The 22,039-nt window shown below is 42.8% G+C and overlaps 1 protein-coding gene across 1 annotated transcript in view; it reads left to right on the plus strand.

Annotated features, from left to right (window-relative positions):
* Positions 1-22,037, plus strand: part of WFDC1 (WAP four-disulfide core domain 1) — a 41,575-nt gene extending 19,538 nt beyond the window's left edge. The window contains exons 2-5 of the mRNA XM_038754626.1: positions 5,753-5,948; positions 9,582-9,665; positions 11,227-11,367; positions 21,410-22,037. Coding sequence (XP_038610554.1) covers positions 5,753-5,948; positions 9,582-9,665; positions 11,227-11,367; positions 21,410-21,429 — 441 coding nt within the window. The 3' untranslated portion in view covers positions 21,430-22,037. The remainder of the gene's footprint in view (positions 1-5,752; positions 5,949-9,581; positions 9,666-11,226; positions 11,368-21,409) is intronic.
* The last annotated feature ends 2 nt before the right edge of the window (positions 22,038-22,039 follow it).

Below are 22,039 nucleotides of genomic sequence, written 5' to 3' on the forward strand. Positions count from 1 at the left end.
TTAAGACTAATTGGATGACCCTGTAGGCAATGAGTGGGCCATTAAATTAGAGGATGTGAGAAACAGAAAACCCAAAGTGGCAGGAAAAGGCTCCAAGATGAGAGATTTCACCCTCTCCTGCAGGGCTCTAGCCAAAGGAAGTTTCAATTAGGCTTCATCCCCACACCTAAAAGGTGAAAAACCATAAGGTTTAATTGGCCCTGGAAATTAGTTATTCAAAATAGCTGGAGACATGAGCCTGCACTTATAGCAAGACATGAAAATCTCTGTAAGGTCCCAATAAATGAGAAAGGAACTTTGATTATTGAAAAAGCAAAATAATCAAAAAAAGGCTGGGTAACTGTATGTTGCTTGGTTTTGTGATTATTTTTTTCCAGAAAGAGTCACAAAAATCAAATCTAGTATGGACCCAACTATGATTCTGGGCTGTAAAATTAATTCATGACACTGGATTGCGTTTGAGTACCTACACTGAATAAACCAGAAGGTTGGGTGATGCTTTAAATTGATTATTTGACATGAGCTGAGGTTTGGGGGTGTTTGACTGATTCCTCCATTGTTGACTTTTCTTTCTGTCAAGGAACACAAGGTTCTCATGGGCATATTTAGAGCATTTTTCTTCACTCTAAAGAAAGTTTTTTCGTATGAACCTAGGATTTCTAGGGTGGGGTCAAGCAAATACAGTAGTTTCATTCTTGGAAATGAAAGATGTGTGAGGACATTGATTTAGGGGAAAGAATATCTATTAAGTGTAACTTATTAGACTGTAAGCCCATTGTGGGCAGGGATTGTCTCTCGCTGAATTATACATTCCAAGCACTTACGACAGTGCTCTGTACACAGTACGCATGCAATAAATACAAATGAATGAATGAAGATCAGTTCATTACAAAATATTACGTTAAAAACGTTCCTAGCCTTACGATATGAAATCCTAAAGAAATAATTGGTTTATCCAGAATCATCTGCTATTTCAGAAGGAGAATGAATAACTAGACATTTAAGACAACTTTTTTGTGGCTCTAACTTCCCTCACAAAACGGCTGAGTCAGACATATAATTTTGCCATCATACCTATTTTTGTTTTTATGGCTCACTTAGTCCCTAAATTCTTAAGCAATTTATCTCCGAGAACATGACTAGAAGGCTCATTTATCTAGCTCAAAAGTGTCTCCCTTCTCATGGCAATTTCCTTGAAGCTTCACAAATGTTTAAGCTTGATAAAAAAATGAGCTAGGCAGAAAAATTAATTTACCCTTCTAGCTGTGTGCACTCTACAATGTTCCTCCTAATCCTATCCCAAGAAGGTGGAGGTGACCGTCAGATAAACCTTAAAAATAACTTGGCAGCATTGTGCTCCACCATGACGGGTTCGGCTACGTTCAGGCTGGAGGAAGTGAGCCAGCGGTTCAGGGAACTGCATTGTTAGTCCTAATTACATTTTTTAAAATGACTAATTACCATCTAATCATTCACAACAGCGGTAATAAAGGGGAGCTAGCTCTGAAGTCAATTGTCATTTTTGTCCTTTGCAGCTCCATTAGTTGTGAACTGAGGCCATCTGTAGGAAACCTGGAAGGAGCGCAGAAGAACATGGGCAAGCGATTCCACTGAAATCCTGCTTTTTGCAAGACATACAGTGGCCCAGGAAAGTGAAGAATCGAAGCAGTGATAATAATAATAATAATAATGATTTTTTTTAATGGTTACTATGTGTCAAGCACCATCCCAAGCACCGGGGTAGATATAAAATATTCAGGCACCGCACGGGGCTCAGCTTCTAAATAGGAGGGAGAATGAGCACTCAATCTCCATCCTTCTCTTCCCCACAGCACCTGTATATATGTATATATGTTTGTACATATTTATTACTCTATTTATTTTTTTATTTTACTTGTATTTTGTTAGTATGTTTGGTTTTGTTCTCTGTCTCCCCCTTTTAGACTGTGAGCCCACTGATGGGTAGCGACTGTCTCTGTATGTTGCCAACTTGGACTTCCCAAGCGCTTAGTACAGTGCTCTGCACACAGTAAGCGCTCAATAAATACGATTGATTGATTGATTTTAAAAGTGGGGAAACTGAGCCACAGAGAAGTTAAGTGACTTGCGCCCAAGGTCATACAGCAAACAGTTGGCAGAGCTGGGATTACGTGGCTCAGTGGAAAGAGCACAGACTTTGGAGTCAGAGTCTTGGGTTCAAATTCCGGCTCCGCCAGTTGTCAGCTATGTGACTTTGGACAAGTCACTTAACTTCTCTGTGCCTCAGTTACCTCATCTGGAAAATAGGGATTAAGACTGTGAGCCCCACGTGGGACAACCTGATCACCTTGTATCCCTCCAGCACTTAGAACAGTGCTTCGCACGTAGTAAGCACTTAACAAATACTATTATCATTATTATTATTATTATTATTATTATTATTATTATTATTATTATTATTATTACCGCCAAACTAGCTCTCTTCCCCCCTTCGAAGCCCTACCGAGAGCTCACCTCTTCCAGGAGGCCTTCCCAAACTGAGCCCCCTTTTCCTCTGCCCCTCTTCCCCTCCCCATCACCCCTACACTCTCCCTCTGCTCTACCTCCTTCCCTGCCCCTCAGCACTTGTGTAGATTTGTACATATATATTGTTCTATTTACTTTATTAATGATGTATATGTGTCTATAATTCTATTCATCTGTTTTGATGCAATTGATGCCTGTCTACTTGGTTTGTTGTCTGTCTCCCCCTTCTAGACTGTGAGCCCGTTGTTGGGTAGGGATTGTCTCTATCTGTTGCCGAATTGTACTTTCCAAATGCTCAGTACAGTGCTCTGCACACAGTAAGTGCTCAATTACTATGATTGAATGAAAGAATTAGAACCCAGATTGTCTGACTCCCAGTCCCATGCTCTCTCCATTAGACTACCCCTTAAAATTATACCTTTATCTCAATGATCTGAATATTTTAGGCACAATTTTTTATTCTCTCCCTGAATTATTGAGTTGACTTGGCTTTAATGTTTTACTTGACACTGGGCAGTTTGTTGACATGAATAATACTAATGTTTATTAAGCGCTTACTATGTCCCAATCACTGTGCTGGTTCTGGGGAAGATTCAGCGTGGCTCAGTGGAAAAGAGCCCGGACTTTGGAGTCAGAGGTCATGGGTTCAAATCCCGGCTCTGCCAACTGTCAGCTGTGTGACTTTGGGCAAGTCACTTCACTTCTCTGTGCCTCAGTTACCTCATCTGTAAAATGGGGATTAAGACTGTGAGCCCCTTGTGGGACAACCAATCACCTTGTAACCTCCCCAGCGCTTAGAACAGTGCTTCACACATAGTAAGCACTTAATAAATGCCATGATTATTATTATTATTATAAGGTTGAGCACAGTCCCTGTCCCACATGAGACTCCCAGTCTAAAAGGGAGTGAGAGGAGAAATTACATCTCCATTTTGCTGATGGGAAAACAGGCCTAGGGAAGATTTGCCCAAGGTCACATGACAGGCAGGTGGCAGAGTCAGAATTTGAAACCAAGACTCCTGACTCTTAATACCACGAGAGAGCATCCTTTCCCTATCTACCACTAGTTAGCTGGACAATTTTCCTTCAAACATCCTGGTTGGGAGACAAGCTAATGTTTTTTCCAGGCCACGCCATATCCATAAACACCTCCCCAGTTATTTTTGATGTTAAATCCAAGGTATCGGCCACCCTCCTCCAGGGGGATGTTCACGTGGAGAAAATCATTATTATTAGTAGTAGTAATAGTAATAATTAGGGTACGTGTTAAGTGCTTACTATATGGGGTAGATCTAAATTAATCAGGTAATTTCCCCTTCATCCAGCAGAGGTCATCCAAATAATCTCCCTCAACACCCCTCCACCGACACATCTCTAAAATCCTCAGATTTTCCTCCTTATAATAATCTTTAAAAAAAGTTTTTTTTCCTCCCCAACTTTATTCTTCACTCCCTAGATACCCTCTCACTTTCCCTTTGTAAAGGAAGTAGAGGCTGGAAAGAGACAAGGACCCAAGACAGGGTTGAATGAAACACTCCCTCTCTCCTGCCATGAAACCAGGCTGGTTCAGGAAATGGGAAGACTGCCTACAAGGAAGCGATACAGGGCCTTCTGGAATGGGTAGATCCATCTCCCTTACAGCATATGTGCCAGCCAGAAGTGGCACTGCTTGCAAAAAACACCCACTAGGCACCAACTTGACACTGCCCTGGGATCCAGTGTTGGGCGAGATTGCTTACCAGGCTGTGCTCAATCCTAAACTTTTCCTATCTACCTCTAGTGAGCTGGACCATTTTCCTTCAAACACCCTGCTAGGAGATGAGCTAATCAATCAATCAATCAATCATATTTATTGAGCGCTTACTGTGTGCAGAGCACTGTACTAAGCGGTTGGGAAGTACAAGTTGGCAACATATAGAGACAGTCCCTACCCAACAGTGGGCTCAATGTTTTTCCATCTGCCTGACCAGGCCACATTTGCAAAGGAATGGTAGGTGAAAAGCTTTATAGCTTCATTAAATTTTGTAGCCAATTTGGAGCCCTATGGAATTTCGATCTCCCTTGCATAGTGGGTAAAATAAGATCAAGTCGGAATGTTCCTGCATGCCTAGGGACTATGACGATAGATGCTGACAAGCTAGGAAGTGACTCCCAGCAGATCGTGGAAAGTTCTTTGACTGAATTTCACGTGCTATTAATCACAGTCTTGAAAGCCTGCCCTGAGGGGCTGGTGTACACTAATCCTTAGAGTAAAACTGAAATCTGGAAGTACATTTGGGATCTGGAACTGCAGTCTTAGCCTAAGTTTATTCTGTTTGAGGTTCCAGCAAGTTGTGTCTTGAGGTAGCAAGCTAAACCCTATTTCCAGTACTTCGTCAGACTTATATGCTCCTAGCCAAAATGAAAGGTAAGAAGGAAAGAAGAGAACACAGTGCTTTCCTCAAAGTAAGGTGAGAGCCAGCAGTGACAGAAAAAAAAAACAGAAAAGGAGAGAAAGGGAACTGGGAATTTTATTTAACTGGGTAAATTATTATAATGTATTTATTTATGTTAAAGTCTGTCTCCCCCTTTAGATGGTAAGTTTGTTGTGGACAGGGAATGTGTCTACTAACTCTATTGAAATGTACTCACCCAAGCTCTTAGTACAGTGCTCTTCACATAATAAGCACTCAGTAAATGCCATAATAATAATAATAATGGCATTTATTAAGCACTTACTATGTGCAAAGCACTGTTCTAAGCACTGGGGAGGTTACGAGGTGATGAGGTTGTCCCACGGGGGGCTCACAGTCTTCATCCCCATTTTACAGATGAGGGAATGAGGCCCAGAGAAGTTAAGTAACTTACCCAAAGTCACACAGCTGACAGGTGGTGGAGCCGGATTTGAACCCATGATCTCCGACTGCAAAGCCCGGGCTCTTTCCACTGAGCCATGCTGTTTCTCCAATGACTGTTGATAAATCCATTTTGTAGCAAGGCCACAGAGATTCAAGAAGGTCCGTATTCATAATGAAAAGAAGCATTGTGATTGTAAAATACTGAAGCAGGAGTATAATTGTCTCAAGCAAAAAACACACCCTCTTTATTCTAAATTAATATTGGGCTTTTGGATTACAGCATTACCAAACTAAAAGTGTCTGAGCACTCACTCCGTGTCGCCGTCGATTTTCCATTTAACCTGCCTGTGGTGTCACATAGTCGATCGATCCAGTTGTGAGATCATTTCGTTCTTTTCTCTTTCACCGAGGACTATGAGTACCCGCTCCATTCTCACAGTGCCCACTCTCAGAAGAACGACCGCTGTCCCCCTCCCCCTGAAACATTGCCTGACCAAGCCTGCGAGGTGCCCGGTTGCCAGTCGGATTCGGAGTGTGAGAGACATAGACGATGTTGCTACAACGGCTGCATCTATGCCTGCCTGGAGTCAGTGCAGCCTCCTCCCGGTAGGTAACTGGGGGGAAAGTGTGCAGCCATTCAGAATAACTAAATCAACCAAAGGAACAATTCCCCCTCTTTCTTTTCCCTTCTATTGCCCATCTCCACGGTCCATCCCACCTACAACTGACCTTTAATATTGTACTAATAAAATGATCAATGATGTTTCAGTGACATGCCCATTGTTGGTGAGCTAAAAAAGTCTAAAGCCTTAATCAGTCCATCTCTCAATGGTATTTATTTAGCACTTACTGTGTGTAGAGCACTGTACTAAACAATAATAATAGCATTTATTAAGCACTTACTATGTGTAAAGCACTGGGGGATACAAGGTAATCACGTTGTCCCACAGGGGGCTCACAGGCTTCATCCCCATTTTACAGATGAGGGAACTGAGGCCCGGAGAAGTGAAGTGACTTGCCCAAAGTCACACAGCTGACAGTTGGCGGAGACGGGATTTGAACCCATGACCTCTGACTCCAAAGCCCAGGCTCTTTCCACTGAGCCACGCTGCAGCACAGTTGGTAGACAGGATCCCTGCCCTCAAGGAGTTTACAATCTAAGAGGGGAGTCTGACATTACAATGAATTATAGGTAAGGAAAGCCACCAAGTATAAAGATAAACATTTAAGTGCTGTGGGGGCAAGGGAAAGGTGAGAAACTAAGTGCTTAGGGGTTGGGACTAAGTGCGTGGGTGAGGTAATCTTGTCTTATGCTGTTGCGTCGTTTCGGACCCATAGCGACTCCATCGACACAACTCTCCCAGAATGTCCTACCTCCTCCTGCAATCATTCTGGTAGTGTATCCATAGAGTTTTCTTGGTAAAAATATGGAAGTGGTTTACCATTTTTTTCTTCCACACCATAAACTTGAGTCTCCACCCTTGACTCCCTCCCATGTCACTGCTGCTCAAAACAGGAGAGCTTTGACTTGTAGCAGATTGCCTTCTACCCGCTAGCCACGGCCCAAGCTTGGAATGGATGGGTATGCCTCTGTTTGTCTCTTCCTCCTGTAGGCGAGCCTGGTAGAGTATTGGAAACTGTCCAGGTCGATCTTGAGAAGTGGGGTGAGATAGTAGGGAGGGAAAATAGAGTGGGGGGTGAGAACCTGGTCAGGGAAGACTTTCTAGAGGGGGTATGATTTCAGTAAGCAGCGTGATCTAGTGGAAAGAGCACCATCCTGGGAGTCAGAGGACCTGAGTTCCAGTCCCCGCTCCACCACTTACTTGCTGTGTTACCTCAGTCAAGTCACTTAATTTCGCTGTGCCTCACTTCCCTCATCTGTAAAATGGGGCTTCAATACCGGTTCTCCCCTTACTTAGACTGTGAACCTCCTGTGGGACCTGATTAACTTGTATCTGCTCCGGCACTTAGCACAGAGTAAGCACTAACAAATACCATAATTATTAGCATTAATTATTATTATTATTCAAAGGTAGGGAGAGTGCTGGTCTGTCAGTTTTATAGGCAGAGGTAGTTCCAGTTAGGAGGGGAGGCATAATAATAATAATAATAAGAAGAAGAAGAATGGCATTTATTAAGTGCTTACTATGTGCAAAGCACTGTTCTAAGCACTGGGGAGGTTACAAGGTGATCAGGTTGTCCCATGGGGGGCTCACAGTCTTAATCTCCATTTTACAGATGAGGTAACTGAGGCACAGAGAAGTTAAGTGACTTGCCCAAAGTCACACAGCTGACAATTGGCAGAGCCAGAATTTGAACCCCTGACTTCTGACTCCAAAGCCCTGTGCTCTTTCCACTGAGCAGCAAAGGGGCAGGAGTGGTTGAGGTGAGAGTGAGAGACAGTGAGCAGGCTGGTATTAGAGGAGTAAAGTTTACAGGCTGGGTCATAATGGAAAACAAGTGAGCCAGGATAAATTGTGAGAAGAGACCAAACTGAGCACCTTGAATCCATTGGTGAGTAGTTTCTGCTTTTTAAAGAAAAAAATATAGTATTTGATAAGTGCTTAACATGTACCAGTCAGTCACTGTACTAAGCACTGGGGTAGATACAAGGTTGGACACAGTCCCTGTCCCACATGAGGCTCACAGTCTTAATCCCCATTTTACAGATGAGGTAACAGAGGCACAGAGAAGTTAGGTTGCCCAAGGCCACATAGCAGGCAAGTGGGGGAGCAGAATTAGAACTCAGGTCTTCGGACTCCCAGTTCTTTCCGAGTTCTTTCCACTCGGCCATGCTGCTTGATGCGGAGATTGATGGCAACAATTGGAAGTATTTGAGGAGTGGTAAGACATGTGCAAAATGATTTTTTTTTACAGGGCTCTGATCTTAAAGCCCATGATTGGAAAGCTCCTGATGGGCAGGGAACGGACCAAACACCTCTTTTACATTTTATGCTCCCAAGGGCTTAGTACAATGCTCTGCACTCAGTAAATCCCATTGATTGATTGACTGATTAGCCCAGATTAGCCTATGAGGGAGTGTTTTCTGAAGCACTTTCTACTAACATTCAGAAACCTGGGGAAATTTTGTGACTGAGAGTCAGGGTCAAAAATCAGTTCAGTTTTTCTTTTAATTGGAAGAGCACAAACATTTAGAGCAGAACAAGAGACTCTTTGCTTGTGCATTTACTGCAACCCTCCAGACCATCCTATAAGGGTAGCAGGAGGGAGTTCTGTGGAGCTATGCAAATTCTCCTGTTGAAAGAGGACTTTCTGTACCCTCCTCCCCAAATACTTGGTTTCTTCTCAGCTTTCCCTCCAAAATTATAAAGACCTGCTCACTCCATCGCCACCGTGCCCTTCCCTATATCTCTCCCTGACCAATCTGAAGCATTTTTGCTACCCAACAAGCATGGCCCCAGTGGAAAGAGCACGGGCTTTGGAGTCAGGGGTCATGGGTTCGAATCCTGGCTCTGCCAATTGTCAGCTGTGTGACTTTGGGCAAGTCACTTAGCTTCTCTGGGCCTCAGTTCCCTCATCTGTAAAATGGGGAGTAAGACTGTGAGTCCCCCTGTGGGACAACCTGATCTCCTTGTAACCTCCCCAGCGCTTAGAACAGTGCTTTGCATATAGTAAGTGCTTAATAAATGCCATTATTATTATTATTATTATTATTATTATTATTATTATTATGGCCTAATGGATAGAGTACGGGCGTGAGAGTCAGAGGACCTGGGTTCTAATGCCAACTCTGCCACTTGTCTGCTGTGTGACCTTGGGCAAGTCACTTAAATTCTCTGTGCCTCAATTATCTCCTCTGCAAAATGGAGATAAAGACTGTGAGCCCCATATGGGACAGGGACTGTGTCCAACCTGATTTGCTTGTATCCACCCCAGAGCTTAGTATGGTGCCTGGCACATAGTGCCTAACAAGTACCATAATTATTCATTATTATTATTATGATGATGAAGTTGTTCAAATAATAATAATAATAATGGCATTTATTAAGTGCTTACTATGTGCAAAGCACTGTTCTAAGTGCTGGGGAGGTTACAAGGTGATCAGGTTGTCCCACGGAGGGCTCACAGTCTTAATTCCCATTTTACAGATGAGGTAACTGAGGCACAGAGAAGTTAAGTGACTTGCCCAAAGTCACACAGCTGACAATTGGTGGAGCTGGGACTTGAACCCATGACCTCTGACTCCAAACTACTCAACTTTGGTCATGTGTTTATTAGTCTTAGACTGGTTGGTGCAACCCAAACCCCGTTGGCTTGGAGGAAATGGTTGGCTACTTGATGGGCCAGAAGAAGTTTTACAAGGTAAGATGTGTAACGGACTCTTTTCTTTATATATCTCATCAGCCTCATAATAATGACAGTATTCATTAAGTGCTTACTATGCTCCAAGCATAGTGCTGATACGAGATGGGGTAGACACAAGATAATCAGGTTTGACACAGTTCCTGTCCCTCATTGGACTCACAGTCTAAATAGGAGACAGAACAGGTATTTAACCCCCATTTTTACAGATGAGGGGATTGAGACACAGAGAAGTTACATGACTCACCCAAGGTCACACTGCAGGCAAGTGGCAGAGCCGGAATTAAAACCCAGGTTATCAGTGCCATGTTCTGGAGCATAAAAAAAAATGCCTGGCCAAGAATGGACTAGAACACCCTTTGGGGATGCCAACATACCAGTAAATGAGCATGACGTTTTCAAGTTAGTGTTATGGGCCATAGTATTGGCTCAGAGTTACAACCACTCCTGTGACTCCATTTACTTTGCAGTGGTAATTAGCATTTATATTTCAGCAAAATCTCTTGGGACCTGATTCGTGGGGCCTGGTCCCCTAACTAGCAACCCTAGGCCTCTGTATATCTAAGCACATTCACCCTGGGAATTAGTACCTTACACTTTCCTGAAGGGCTGGCCTGATCTGTTGTCCTGTTGGCGAGAGAGAATGGAGAAGGGTAAAAGGGAAGAAGAGAGGGTGGAAGTTACTACAGAACGATTTTTTTATGGTATGTTAAGCGCTTACTGTATGTCAAGCACTGGCACTGGGGTAGATAAGTCAGTCAGGCCAGATACAGTCCCTGACCCACATGAGACTCACAGTCTAGGTAAGAGGGAACATGTATTAAATCCCCATTTTGCAGTGGAGGAAACTGAGGCACTCAGAAGTTACTGCCCAAGGGATTGGGGAAAGGTTACACATCAGGCAAATGGTTTAGCTAGGATTAGAACCCAGGTCCTCTGACTCCTAAGCCCAGGCTTTTTCCATGAGGCCACACTACTTCTCAAAGGGATTGAGGTTTCTAAAGACCTGACTTCTTTAGATCTTTATGTAAAGACCTAACATATTGAGTGCTAGGTTTTACACTTCCTTTTGAGTGTAGTTCTCTCATTCAGGCTGTGCTCTGTGATTTCGGACTCACATACACCAGCTGGAATAGGAGTCCTAGTGGCAAAAACGAGGGCTGAGGCTCAGCTGATGAGAATGTAGAAAGCATGTTCCCCAGCTGATCGTGATGCTGGAGATGAAGCAGGCTCTGATTCACTGAGATTCCCCTAACTAGCAGAAATGTTAGCATTTAACTAGAGTCCACTTGGTACTGGGCACTGTACTAAGTGCTTGGGAAGTACAGCATAATAAAGTGACATGCTCTCTGCCTACAGTTTAATCGAGAATTTTCCTGAAGTAGCAATCACAGAGAGAATGAAGGACTACCTGTAGGTGTCAAATGTAAGTGTAAAGATTCCTGAGACTAGTAGGTGTCACTGAAACCTCAAACAAAGGTGGGTGGGGAAGTGTAATCATTGATTTTTCTCCATTTAACCTTGATAACTTTCAACATGTGTGTGTTTGTGTGTTTTTCAGCGGAGGCCTGCAGCACCACAGAGGATGGAGATGAGCCCCTCCACTGCCCCACGGGTTATGAATGTCACATCATAAACCCAGGCAATGCAGCTGAAGGAATCCCCAACAGAGGTCAATGTATCAAGCAACGGGGGAACTCTGGTTGGTTCTGCATGAAAACAGCGTTGCCCTTGGTCTCGGCTCCTCTCCTTCCCTTTCTGAGGGCCTGTTTTAGAGACCTCAGAACTACTCCCACCCCCTTCCCTCTGATCTCAACCCCTTTTATGGTCTCACTCCCGTTTATCATCTTAAACCATAAGACTCCTATGCCCAACCTGATTATCTGGTATCTGTCCCACTTAGTACAGTGTTTGACACTTAGAAAATTCTTATCAAATACCACAGTTATTATGATGGTGATTTTTAAGATTAGTATTAATATTATTATTATGTTAGGGTATTCCCTCGTAGGTCCAATTCCTCTGCCTTCCCTTACTATCCACCTTCCTGAAATGACAGGAAGTCTTCTCCACATATTGTAGCCCTCATAAGAGATGACAGTTCTAGAAGGACTTGCCTGGTTAATTTGTAATCTCTTTACCTCATTTCCTCCCTACTTCTACTCCAGCACTTCTGTGCCACATAAGCATTCAGGCACTAACACACCTCCCTCCCTTCCCTGCACAACCCTTAAGTACATCTCTTTATACTCTATTACTTCCTCCTATCTGTAGTTTATTTTAGCATCTTTCTTTCCCACTAGATTTTAAACCCCTTGAGGGTAGGGATCATGTCTACTAAGTGCTGAGTTTGTTGCTCTGCCCTGCACTAGTTTAATACTTTTGATTAAGGCTTTCTTGCAAGAAACCAGCTACCAGAAACTTCTTATCTGGGAAAATGCTAGAGAGAGAACTAGAAAATTACAGACAGGTACCCACGAGCTAAAATTATGAATACATGACCCATGAAAATTTCTTAAGGGGGAATGTCCAACTTAAGCTGACCAAGCACCTAGACTTCAGTTCATCATGATGGTACCAAAATGTCTGGGTCTACCTCACCAACCACTGTCAGAAGTTTAAAACATAATTTTTGTTTCCTAAAAACCCAAAGGAAGAGATGCATGGACTTCTTGAGCAGTGGTCCAGGAGTGGGGGAGAGGTTACAAGGAGTGAGCTATGTCAGCAGGCAACTCCCAGCCTTCATCTGTGTAGCTCTGTGGAGGACAATTCCGAGTGTTTTAGTTGCCGTTGTTCTTTGTTTTGTTTCAAATTCTGTGTGCTTTGCTTTTCCACTGGTTTCAACAAGGAAGTGAAAAAGACCCCTCCCCACCCTTATTCAGACCTTCTGAATATCACACTCAACAATAGAGAAGCAGCATGGTCTAGTGGAAAGAACATGGGCTTGGGACTCAGAGGACCTGTGTTCTAATCCCAGCTCTGCCACTTGTCTGCTATGTTACCTTGGCAAGTCACTTAACTTCTCTGTGCCTCAGTTACCTCATCTGTAAAATGGGGACTCAATACCAGTTCAACTCATACTTAGATTGCAAACCCTGTGTGGGACAGGGACTCTGTCTGACTTGATTATCTTGTATATTCCGCAGGGTTTAGAACAGTGCTTGACACATAGTAAGTGCCTAACAAATACCAAATTATTATTCATTCATTCAATCGTATTTATTGAGCACTTACTGTGTGCAGAGCACTGTACTAAGTGCTTGGGAAGTACAGGTTGGCAACATATAGAGATGGTCCCTATCAAACAACGGGCTCACAGCCTAGAAGGGGGAGACAGACAACAAAACAAAACATGTGGGCAGGTGTCAAGTCATCAGAGTAAATAGAAATAAAGCTAGATGCACATCATTAACAAAATATTATTAAAAATAGTGGTAGTAACGGATTACCAAAAGGGTAAGGGTACAGTGGCATCTGCTGCCGTTGAACTCTGAGAAAGATTCTATTCTGTGCCCCTAGTTATACCAACTGTTCTTACCAGTCACCTCACAATGTGTGGAAGTGGGTTTAGGGGAACTGGGCAAGGAATTGTGGATGACTCAAGACAAAGCATCACCACTACTACAGAAACAACTCAAGTGCACTTTACAGTTGAGGAAACCTAGGCTCAGAGGAAATTAAATGACTTGCCCAAGGTCCCATAGCAAGCAAGTGGCAGAGCCAAGATTAGAACGCCGATCCTTCCAATTATCAGGCCTGTGCTCTCTCCGCCACGCCACACCGCTTATGCTAGGCACAGCACTGTACTAAGTGCTTGGGAGAGAGTACAGTAGAGTTGGTAGACATGATCCCTGCCATGAACAAGCTTACAATATAAAGGGGGAGACAGACACTCTAATAATTTACAGGTAGGAGAAGCAACCAAGTACAAAGATATTTACGCATGTTCTGCTGGAGTGAGGGGATGGAGTGAGTATCTGAATGCTAAGGGGTGAGGACTCAAGTACATAGATGACACAGTTTGCGGGAAAACAGGGCAGGGAGGTCATAGATTAGTGATCACTCAATCATTGGTATTTACTGAGTGCTTGTTATGTGCAGGATACTTTACTGAGCATTTCAGAGATTACGATTCAACAGAATTAGCAGATACGTTCCTCAGAGGATTTCAAGAGTCTACATTAGACAGGAAAGACCTCCTAGAGGAGATGTGATTTAAGCAGGGCTTTGAAGATGGGAAGGGATTGGGGTGGAGGGTTTTGTTGGTTATAAAGAGGAAGGGAGTTCCAGGTAAGAGGGAGGGTGTGAAGAAGGGGTCGATAGCGAGAGAGTCCAGATCGAGGCACAATGGATAGGTTGGCAATAGAGGAGCTAAGTGTGCTGACTGGGTTGTGATGGGTTAGAGAAGCTGTGCGGACTAGTGGGTAGAGCACGGGCCTGATAGTCAAAAGGACCTGGGTTTTAATCCTGGCTCTGCCATTTTCTGCTGTGCGACCTCAGGCAAGTCACTTCACGTTTTTGTGTCTCAGTTACCTCATCTGTAGAAGGGGGATTAGTAGTAGTACGGTGCCTGGCACATAGGAAATGCTTAGCAAATATTTTTTAAAAATAAAAAGATGCTAATAACTAGGAGGGGGAGAGCTGAATGAGTGCCTTGAAACCACTGGTGAGAAGTTTTCTTCTTGATGCACAGAGGGACAAGCAACCATTGGAAGCTTTTGATAAAATCGGGAGATGTGAGAAAAAAGAAAAGAAACTAAAGGAATTTAAATGAAAATTCTGGTTTTTGTACTTCTAAAACCCAGAGTTAAATTGACAAATGGAACGAAGTCATGTGGCTTAGTGGAGAGAGCACTTGGGAGTCAAAGGACCAGGATTCTAATCTTGGCTCTGCCACTTGTCTGCTGTGTGACCTTGGGCAAATCACTTAACTTTTCTGTGCCTCAGTTACCTCATCTGTAAAATGGGGATTAAGACTGAAACCCATGTGGACAGGGACTGTGTCCAACTTGATTATCTTGTGTATAGTACAGTTCCTGGCACACAGTAAGTGCTTAACAAATGTCATACACAATAGGAAAGAGATCACTTACTCGTGATAAACACCTTTGATGTGTGGAATTGGCAATCGTTTGAAATCAACAGAACTACAGTATGCACAGTTCTGTTGTCTGCATGTTTTCAGTATGTCTTTTGGCTAGAACGCCATTAGGGAGATAGGGAATGTTCTTCTGATAGAGTAACCCCATCTGGACTTGGGGTGCCATGTTGTCAAAGACGCTGTGTGTGCATATGTGTGGTAGTACACTATTATTATTAAGTGTCGTTGTCATTTCTGACTCATAGCTATTCCATGGATATACTTTCTCCAGAATGTCCTGTCCTCCGCCATAATCCGCAAGCTTTCTAAAGGTTCTTCCATTATCGTTGCTGTGGTATCTATCCACCTACCTGCCAGTCTGCCTCTTCCATGTTTTCCCTGGACTTTTCCTAGCATTAGTGTCTTCTCCAGAGAAGTAATCCTCCTGATTATGTGTCCAAAATACGCTAATCTAAGTCGAGTCATTTGGCCTTCCAAAGACCACTTTGGTTTAATTTGCTCCAAAATCCATTTGTTTTTCAGGCACTCAATGGTATTCACAAAAGCCTTCTCTAACACCACACTTCAAAAGAATCGATGTTCTTTCTATCCTGTTTTTTCACTGTCCAGCTTTGGGATCCATACAGTGCAGCTGGAAACACCATAGAGATGACAATTTGTATTTTGTGGCAATTATTACATCAGGACATTTCGTGACTTTTTCCAGGCTCTTCATAGCAAGTCTTCCTAACATTTATCTTTGGCTTTTTTCTTGGCTACTAGTTGCTTTATTATTGATTATCAATCCCAGGTGAGGGAAATTGTCAACTCTTTCAGTCTTCTCTCCGTCCACTACAAATGTGTTAAAACTTCCAGTTATCATGATCTCTGTTTTCTTTGCATTCAAATATAGGCCCATCTTTTCACTCTGTTCCTTACCTTTTACTAATAAGCCCTTCAAGTCTTCATTTTCTGCTAGTGGGGTTGTATCAGCAGCATAACGAAGGTTGTTTATATTCCTTCCTCCCATCTTTACTCCCTGTTCATCTTCATCCAGTCTGGCTTCTTTCATTAGGTATTTGGTGTAAAGGATGGTAGCACAAGGTTTCCTTAAAATGCATTTCACAAAAATATAGCCTTTGCACTCTCGGACGACTGAGTGTACCTCAATTACCTGTCACATGAGTTCACAAAATGTTCCAAAATAAAGCACCCAGTGACAATAGCTCAACTTTTAATGATCACATTAGCATAATTTCATAGTTGACATGTCTGATAATATTAATTAGTCGAGAGCCAATTTAAATTCAGAGGTTGTCATCTCTGCTCAAATTTTCCTCAACTCTCCTGATATGCATTTAATCTAATTTATAATGATTTTTGCCAATAACATCCCTGTTATTTTCCAGTCAGACGCAACCTAAGACATAAATTTTACAAGGAGTATTTAAGTAAGAGAAGCACTTCCTTTGTAAAGCCTTGCAATTTGAATGTAAGAAAGGAAGCAGCATTTCAACGCTGAGTGAAATGGATTGTTCAGAACTGACAGAGATTAAAGCCTCATTTAAGCTTTCTAGCCATTGGGAAGAGGAAGATAATTAAAGTAGCTTTGACTTTGTTGTTTCTTTCTACATAATTCCATTATGCAGTTGCAGAAGGCTGGGGACAAGGTTTTAAGTCGCAATTTCTCGTTAAATTCCTTTCCACACTATTATTTTCTCCAACATCACTAGCCAGGAATGTAGGCTATAGTTATGGACTATTCTATATGGAAGGATTATCCATTATCATCAGTGTTATTTATTGAGCACTTACTTTTGTGCAGAACACTGTACTAAGTGATTGGGTGAATACAGTACAGTGGTCTACAGGAAGAGTCACACATTAAAATAAATTACAGAGAGGGGAAGTGCTGTGGGGCTGGGGCGAATGTCAAAGTGCTTAAGGGATGGGATACATAGGCTACACAGAGGGGCGGGCAGATGAGGAAATGAGAGCTTAGTCAGAGAAGGCCTCTTGAAAGAGATGTATTTTAGGAGGGTTTTGAAGGTAGGGAGAGTGGTGTTCTGAGTTATGAAGGGAGAGAGGCCTGAGGGAGGATGTGAGAAAAGAGTTGGTGGCAAGATCAGACAGAGAGTAGATTGTTGCCACCCTGTGCTTTGGAAAAACCAAACCCTGTGCCTCAGAAGCGGCATACATGTTTGTAACCTCCTCCATTAGATTGTAAACTCCTTGAGACAGGAATTGTGTCTTCCAATTCTGTTGTACTGAATTATCCTGAGAGCTTAGTACCGTATTCTGCACATAGTAAGTACCTCATAAAAACCATTGATTGATCGATATGGGGATCAGGAAGGGAAAAGCAATGACTCTGGAGAAATGGAGTAGGTCAAGATTCCAACCAGCAACACAGTCTTGGTTTTTTGTTAGTTTTTATGATATTTGTTAAGCGCTTACTATGTACTAGGCACTGTACCAAGCATGGGAGTAGATACAAGCTAATCAGTTGGACACAGTCCATGCCCCATATGGGGCTCACAATATCAATCCCCACTTACAGATGAGGTAATCGAGTCACAGAGAAGAGAAGTTGGGTCCAAGGGCACCCAACAAACAAGTGGCATATCTGGGATTAGAACCCAGGTCCTTCTGAGTTGCAGGCTCATAGTCTATCCATTAGGCCATGCTGCTTCTTGGTCCTGCTTATGTTCTTCAAACTTTATCAAATGAATTTTTCATGAGTTCCTTAGTGGAGTTGGATTCTGGATAGCTTTGTTGGAGAGGCGACCACTGACACTGTCTTCTGGGAACAAAAACAAAACTTTAGAACTTTCTATTACAATCTGAACCTGAAGCTTAATGCCAAATTTACCAAAATCTGAACAGAAACCAGTGACTGTGTTTTGTTCATTCAATCATTCAATTGTATTTATTGAGGGCTTAGTACTGTGCAGAGCACTGTACTAAGCGCTCGGGAAGTACAAGTTGGCAACATATAGAGACGGTCCCTACCCAACAACAGGCTCACAGTCTAGAAGGGCGAGACACAACAAAGCAAAACATGTGCACAGGTGTAAAGTCATCAGAACAAACAGAATTAAAGCTAAATGCACATCATTAACAAAATAAATAGAATAGTAGATATGTACAAGTAAAATAAATAGAGTAATAAATCTGTACAAACATGTACAGGTGCTGTGGGGAGGGAAAAGATGTAGGGTTGGGGGGGTGGGGAGGAGGAGAGGAAAAAGGGGGCCTTCTGGAGATTCCAGAGAAAATCAGATATACAGAAATCCTGATAATCATGAAGCAGTAGGATTCAGTCTTCCAATGAAACATGTTTTTATATGTATACCAATCTTACTTATTCAAATAATAATGATAATAATAATAATATTTGTTAAGGACTTACTATATGCTAAGCACCATACTGGTTTCAGAAGTAGGTACAAGTTGCACAGGTCGGACACAGTCCTTGCCCCACAATGGGGCTCGTGGTCCAATTAAGACTTAAAATAAGCGACTAGAAATTGTGTGCCCTTTTATATTAGATTCTTACTTATGAACAGAACTACCAAATGTTAAAGTCCAAATCCATTGGGCAAGCAAGCACAGAAGTCTTGGAAAAGTCTAGATAATTGGGTTTACCAGACCCTGGGAGATTCACTTATAATGGTGTTCAGTACTTAGAACAGTGCTTGGCATGTGGTAAGCGCTTAACAAATGCCATCATTATTTTATTAATGCATACATTTTAGTATCAAAAAAGAATTTAAATAAATTGAGCCTTTATAGGAACTTGAAAGGACTAGATTTTTGGCCAAAAGACAATCTGATGGTTTTCCTGTTAGCCCTTCTCAATTCCCCTTTGAGATTATGAGGTGAATGTGAGATTTCCCAAGGTATAAATGATCGATTATCAAGAACTAAATGCCTAGAGTAGTTCTAGTTTTCCAGATTCCTCTGGATTCAAACCCTGCCTGCAATTTCTAATATCCTCCATCCTCCCTTCTCTCCATCCTAGGTAGCCAGATGCCACTCCATAATACTCCTATTTTCCAAAACACTTTTCACATTATGCATCTCATTTTATCCTCCCAGCAGCCCTATGAGGTAGGAAAAGCCAAGTATTATTGATCCTCTTTTACAGATGGAGACACTGAGGCACAAAGCAGTTGAGTGATTTGCCCATGATTTCCTCAGCAGGCCAGGGCCAGAGGTGGGGCTAGAACACAAGTCTCCTGATTCCCAGGCCCATACCCATTCCATCCTGATAAACAGTACTTTAACCAAGTGCTGGTTATTTGCCAACCATTATTTGAACCCCTTGAATCCTGGTCAGTTTAAACACAGTGTCCTTCAAAGATGAAAGTCAGATTTCTGCACTTCCAGAGTCTTTGTGTACTTACTAAATTAGTTCATTTTTGTAAGGAATTAACTTCTGATGATCTGATGACAAGAATGACTCTTGGGACAATCTGTTGGATTTAGGTGAATTCGCATGACCAGCAATGTCACTGGAGGAGTGTGGCTAAGTGAAGTCTTTCCTTTAACGAGCGAGTGTTCTCAGGGAAATTTCCCCTTCTTTTTGCTTACCCTAATTATCACACTATGAGATGCTCCAGATTATGCCCCAGATTTGGAAATTGAAAATGTGGAACAAGTAGATTCACTGAAATATTTTTTTTTTGTAATTGTAGAACCTCAGAACAGTGGAGTCTCTTGTGGGGAGTTTCTCCTGGATGGGCAGGGGTTGAAGTTGGAGTAGGTTTGTATGGAGGGAACCGTGTTTGGGGTATTCACCATGAAAGACTCCATTCTGCATAAAGTCTCCAGAGTTGAGATCGAAGCTGCAGACAAGTGACTTCAGCCTAGAGGCAACACTCAGAGATGGATGGCTCAGAGAGATGAGGCCTATTCTCTTAGTCTGCATTTGAAGCTCTCTCTGACACTGGCCAGTCAAAAGTCAGGACATTCTTCAGGCTGACCCTACCACATTCCCTCTCATGCTCTGAATCAGATCTCTGAGGCCACTTAGATGGGAGAGCATCTTTCCTGGGACAGCTATCTATTTTATCCCCATTTTGCAAAAGGGGGAACTGAGAGCATAAGCAGCTTGCCCAAAGCAAGAGCTGCAGCTAGAACTTGGGCTTCCTGGTTTCCTGCCATATGCTCTTTCCACTAAGCCAGGCTGCCTCCCTACTGCTGGGTTTGCCATTGCCTAGTACCCAGATGAACACAGGAGAAGGCTGACTGTTCTAAAAGAAACAAGTCAACGGAATCAGATTTAGAGCCTCTTCAGATGTGAGTTCACGTGGCCTCTTGCGGGTTGTATTTTGTATTTGGCACCTAAATTTTTGTGATGAGTGCGGGGCAAGCTTTTAGTGACAGGCTTAACATAAAACCTCTCAACTATTTCAATATTTCATTCATTTCTCAGTGTCACCAGAGTCAGACCTGTGACAGATCACCACCAGGTGGGCCGTAGATTGCATTCCGATGCTACGGGAAAGTGGTGAACTCAGATGCAACTGACAACTCCTAGTTCCTGCAGTTCCCTACACCTGGCGCTTTCTCCCTGACCAACTCCACCAGCGCACAGCTCTCCCCATCACTAAGCCCTCTTGTAATCCCACCTACTCCAGGAACCCTTCCCCAGTTAATTCCCAAATGCCCGGCTGCATGGAACCAGATCCCATCCCTGGCACTTGTGTACTTTGTGTCTTCAGCCCCCAAATGCACATGCATACATTTATATATGTATTTATGCATTCAATTATTTTTTCTGACTGTTCCCTCCTGATAGGTGTGCCACTTCCTACTAATATCTTTTTTCCTTTATCTTTCACTCTCTGTAACACATTTTTTGTCTGTCACCTCCAACAGCTTGTAAGCTTGAGGCTACACCATTGTACTAGTAATAATTGTGGTATTTGTTAAGTACTTACTATGGGCCAGGCACTATACTAAGTGCTGGGATAGAAACAAGGTAATTGGGTTTAAACAAATCTCTGCCTCACATTGGGCTCAGAGTCTTAATCCCCATTTTACAGATGATGTAACTGAGTCACAGAGAAGTGAAGTGACTTGCCCAAGGTCACAGAGTGGACAAATGGCAGGCCTGGAATTAGAACCCAGGACCTTCTGACTCCTAGGCCTGTGCTGTATTCCCTAGACCATGCTGCTTCTCCTAAGCTGCCCTCCTAAGCACTTCATTCAGTGCCTAGTACTCAATTAGCATGCTACGAATGCTATTAATGATGATTGGATTGGTGATGATGAACTCAAGGTGAGGGAAAGGGAAGTGGAAAGAGTGAAGAGAAAGAGAGCGTGTCTCCTTTTTCCCTGAGTTTAAAGTTTCTTCTTGGGGATTTTCCGCTCAGAGCTGTCCCTGTAAATTTAGAGTCGGGTGTGGGGGGACACAGAAAGAAACTTCAGGCTTTGGACAGAAAAGTCCAAAAAAATCCTCTTTCCTCCCAAGCCCATTGCCACCCAAGGACACCAAAGAGCAGATTGTTGAACAGGAATTACAGAGTTTCATCTAAATTGGAATTTTTACTGTACTTGTGAAAGAAAGCTTAATAAGATTAAAAGGTTACATGAAAGCATGCCCTGTAAAGCACATTTAAAGGCATTTCAATTTCCCCTCTGCTTGATTTTTCAGCCAGCTGGGCTCAGCTATAATGAAGCTTTCAAAGAAAGCCATGCCTCCTTCGTTGTCAGTTTTTGAAAAACGCCAACCTCCCCTGAAATGCCTTCAGCAGTTTTCTAATCCTGGATGGGTAAAGTCTGGTTAAGAACTGCGCTAGACCCAGCTGTCAAACCTTCCTACTGTCTCTGCCGAAGAGTGTCTTGATTCCGGAGAGAAATCTCTGCTTTTCCTTGGATCTCTACAGATAAAACGCATCTCGAACACCAAAGTACAGATCTCTACCTCTGGTGCCAACATGTGTCCAGTGTACCTACAGCTTCATAGTAGGTCACTGAATGTTTACAAGCAAGCCTTACCATGGTGTACGTTCTCTCAGCTGGGTGTCAAAAATCAAGCCTGGTACCTTGCCTAGGAAACTTTCAGTGGCATTTATCAATGGTATTGAGTTCAGAGCACTATATTAAGCCTTTGGGATGATAAAATACAACAGAGTTGGTAGACATGTTCCCTGCCCACATTAAACATTGACTTCATACTCGGTGAACAATCCATAACTTCTGATAGTTTTACATTCTTAAACTGGGAAGCTTTGTAGCCTAGTGGATAGATCGTGGGCCTGGGCATCAGAAGCATCTGGGTTCT

This window comes from Tachyglossus aculeatus, chromosome 11, assembly GCF_015852505.1.
Source record: "Tachyglossus aculeatus isolate mTacAcu1 chromosome 11, mTacAcu1.pri, whole genome shotgun sequence".
Classification (NCBI taxonomy): domain Eukaryota; kingdom Metazoa; phylum Chordata; class Mammalia; order Monotremata; family Tachyglossidae; genus Tachyglossus; species Tachyglossus aculeatus.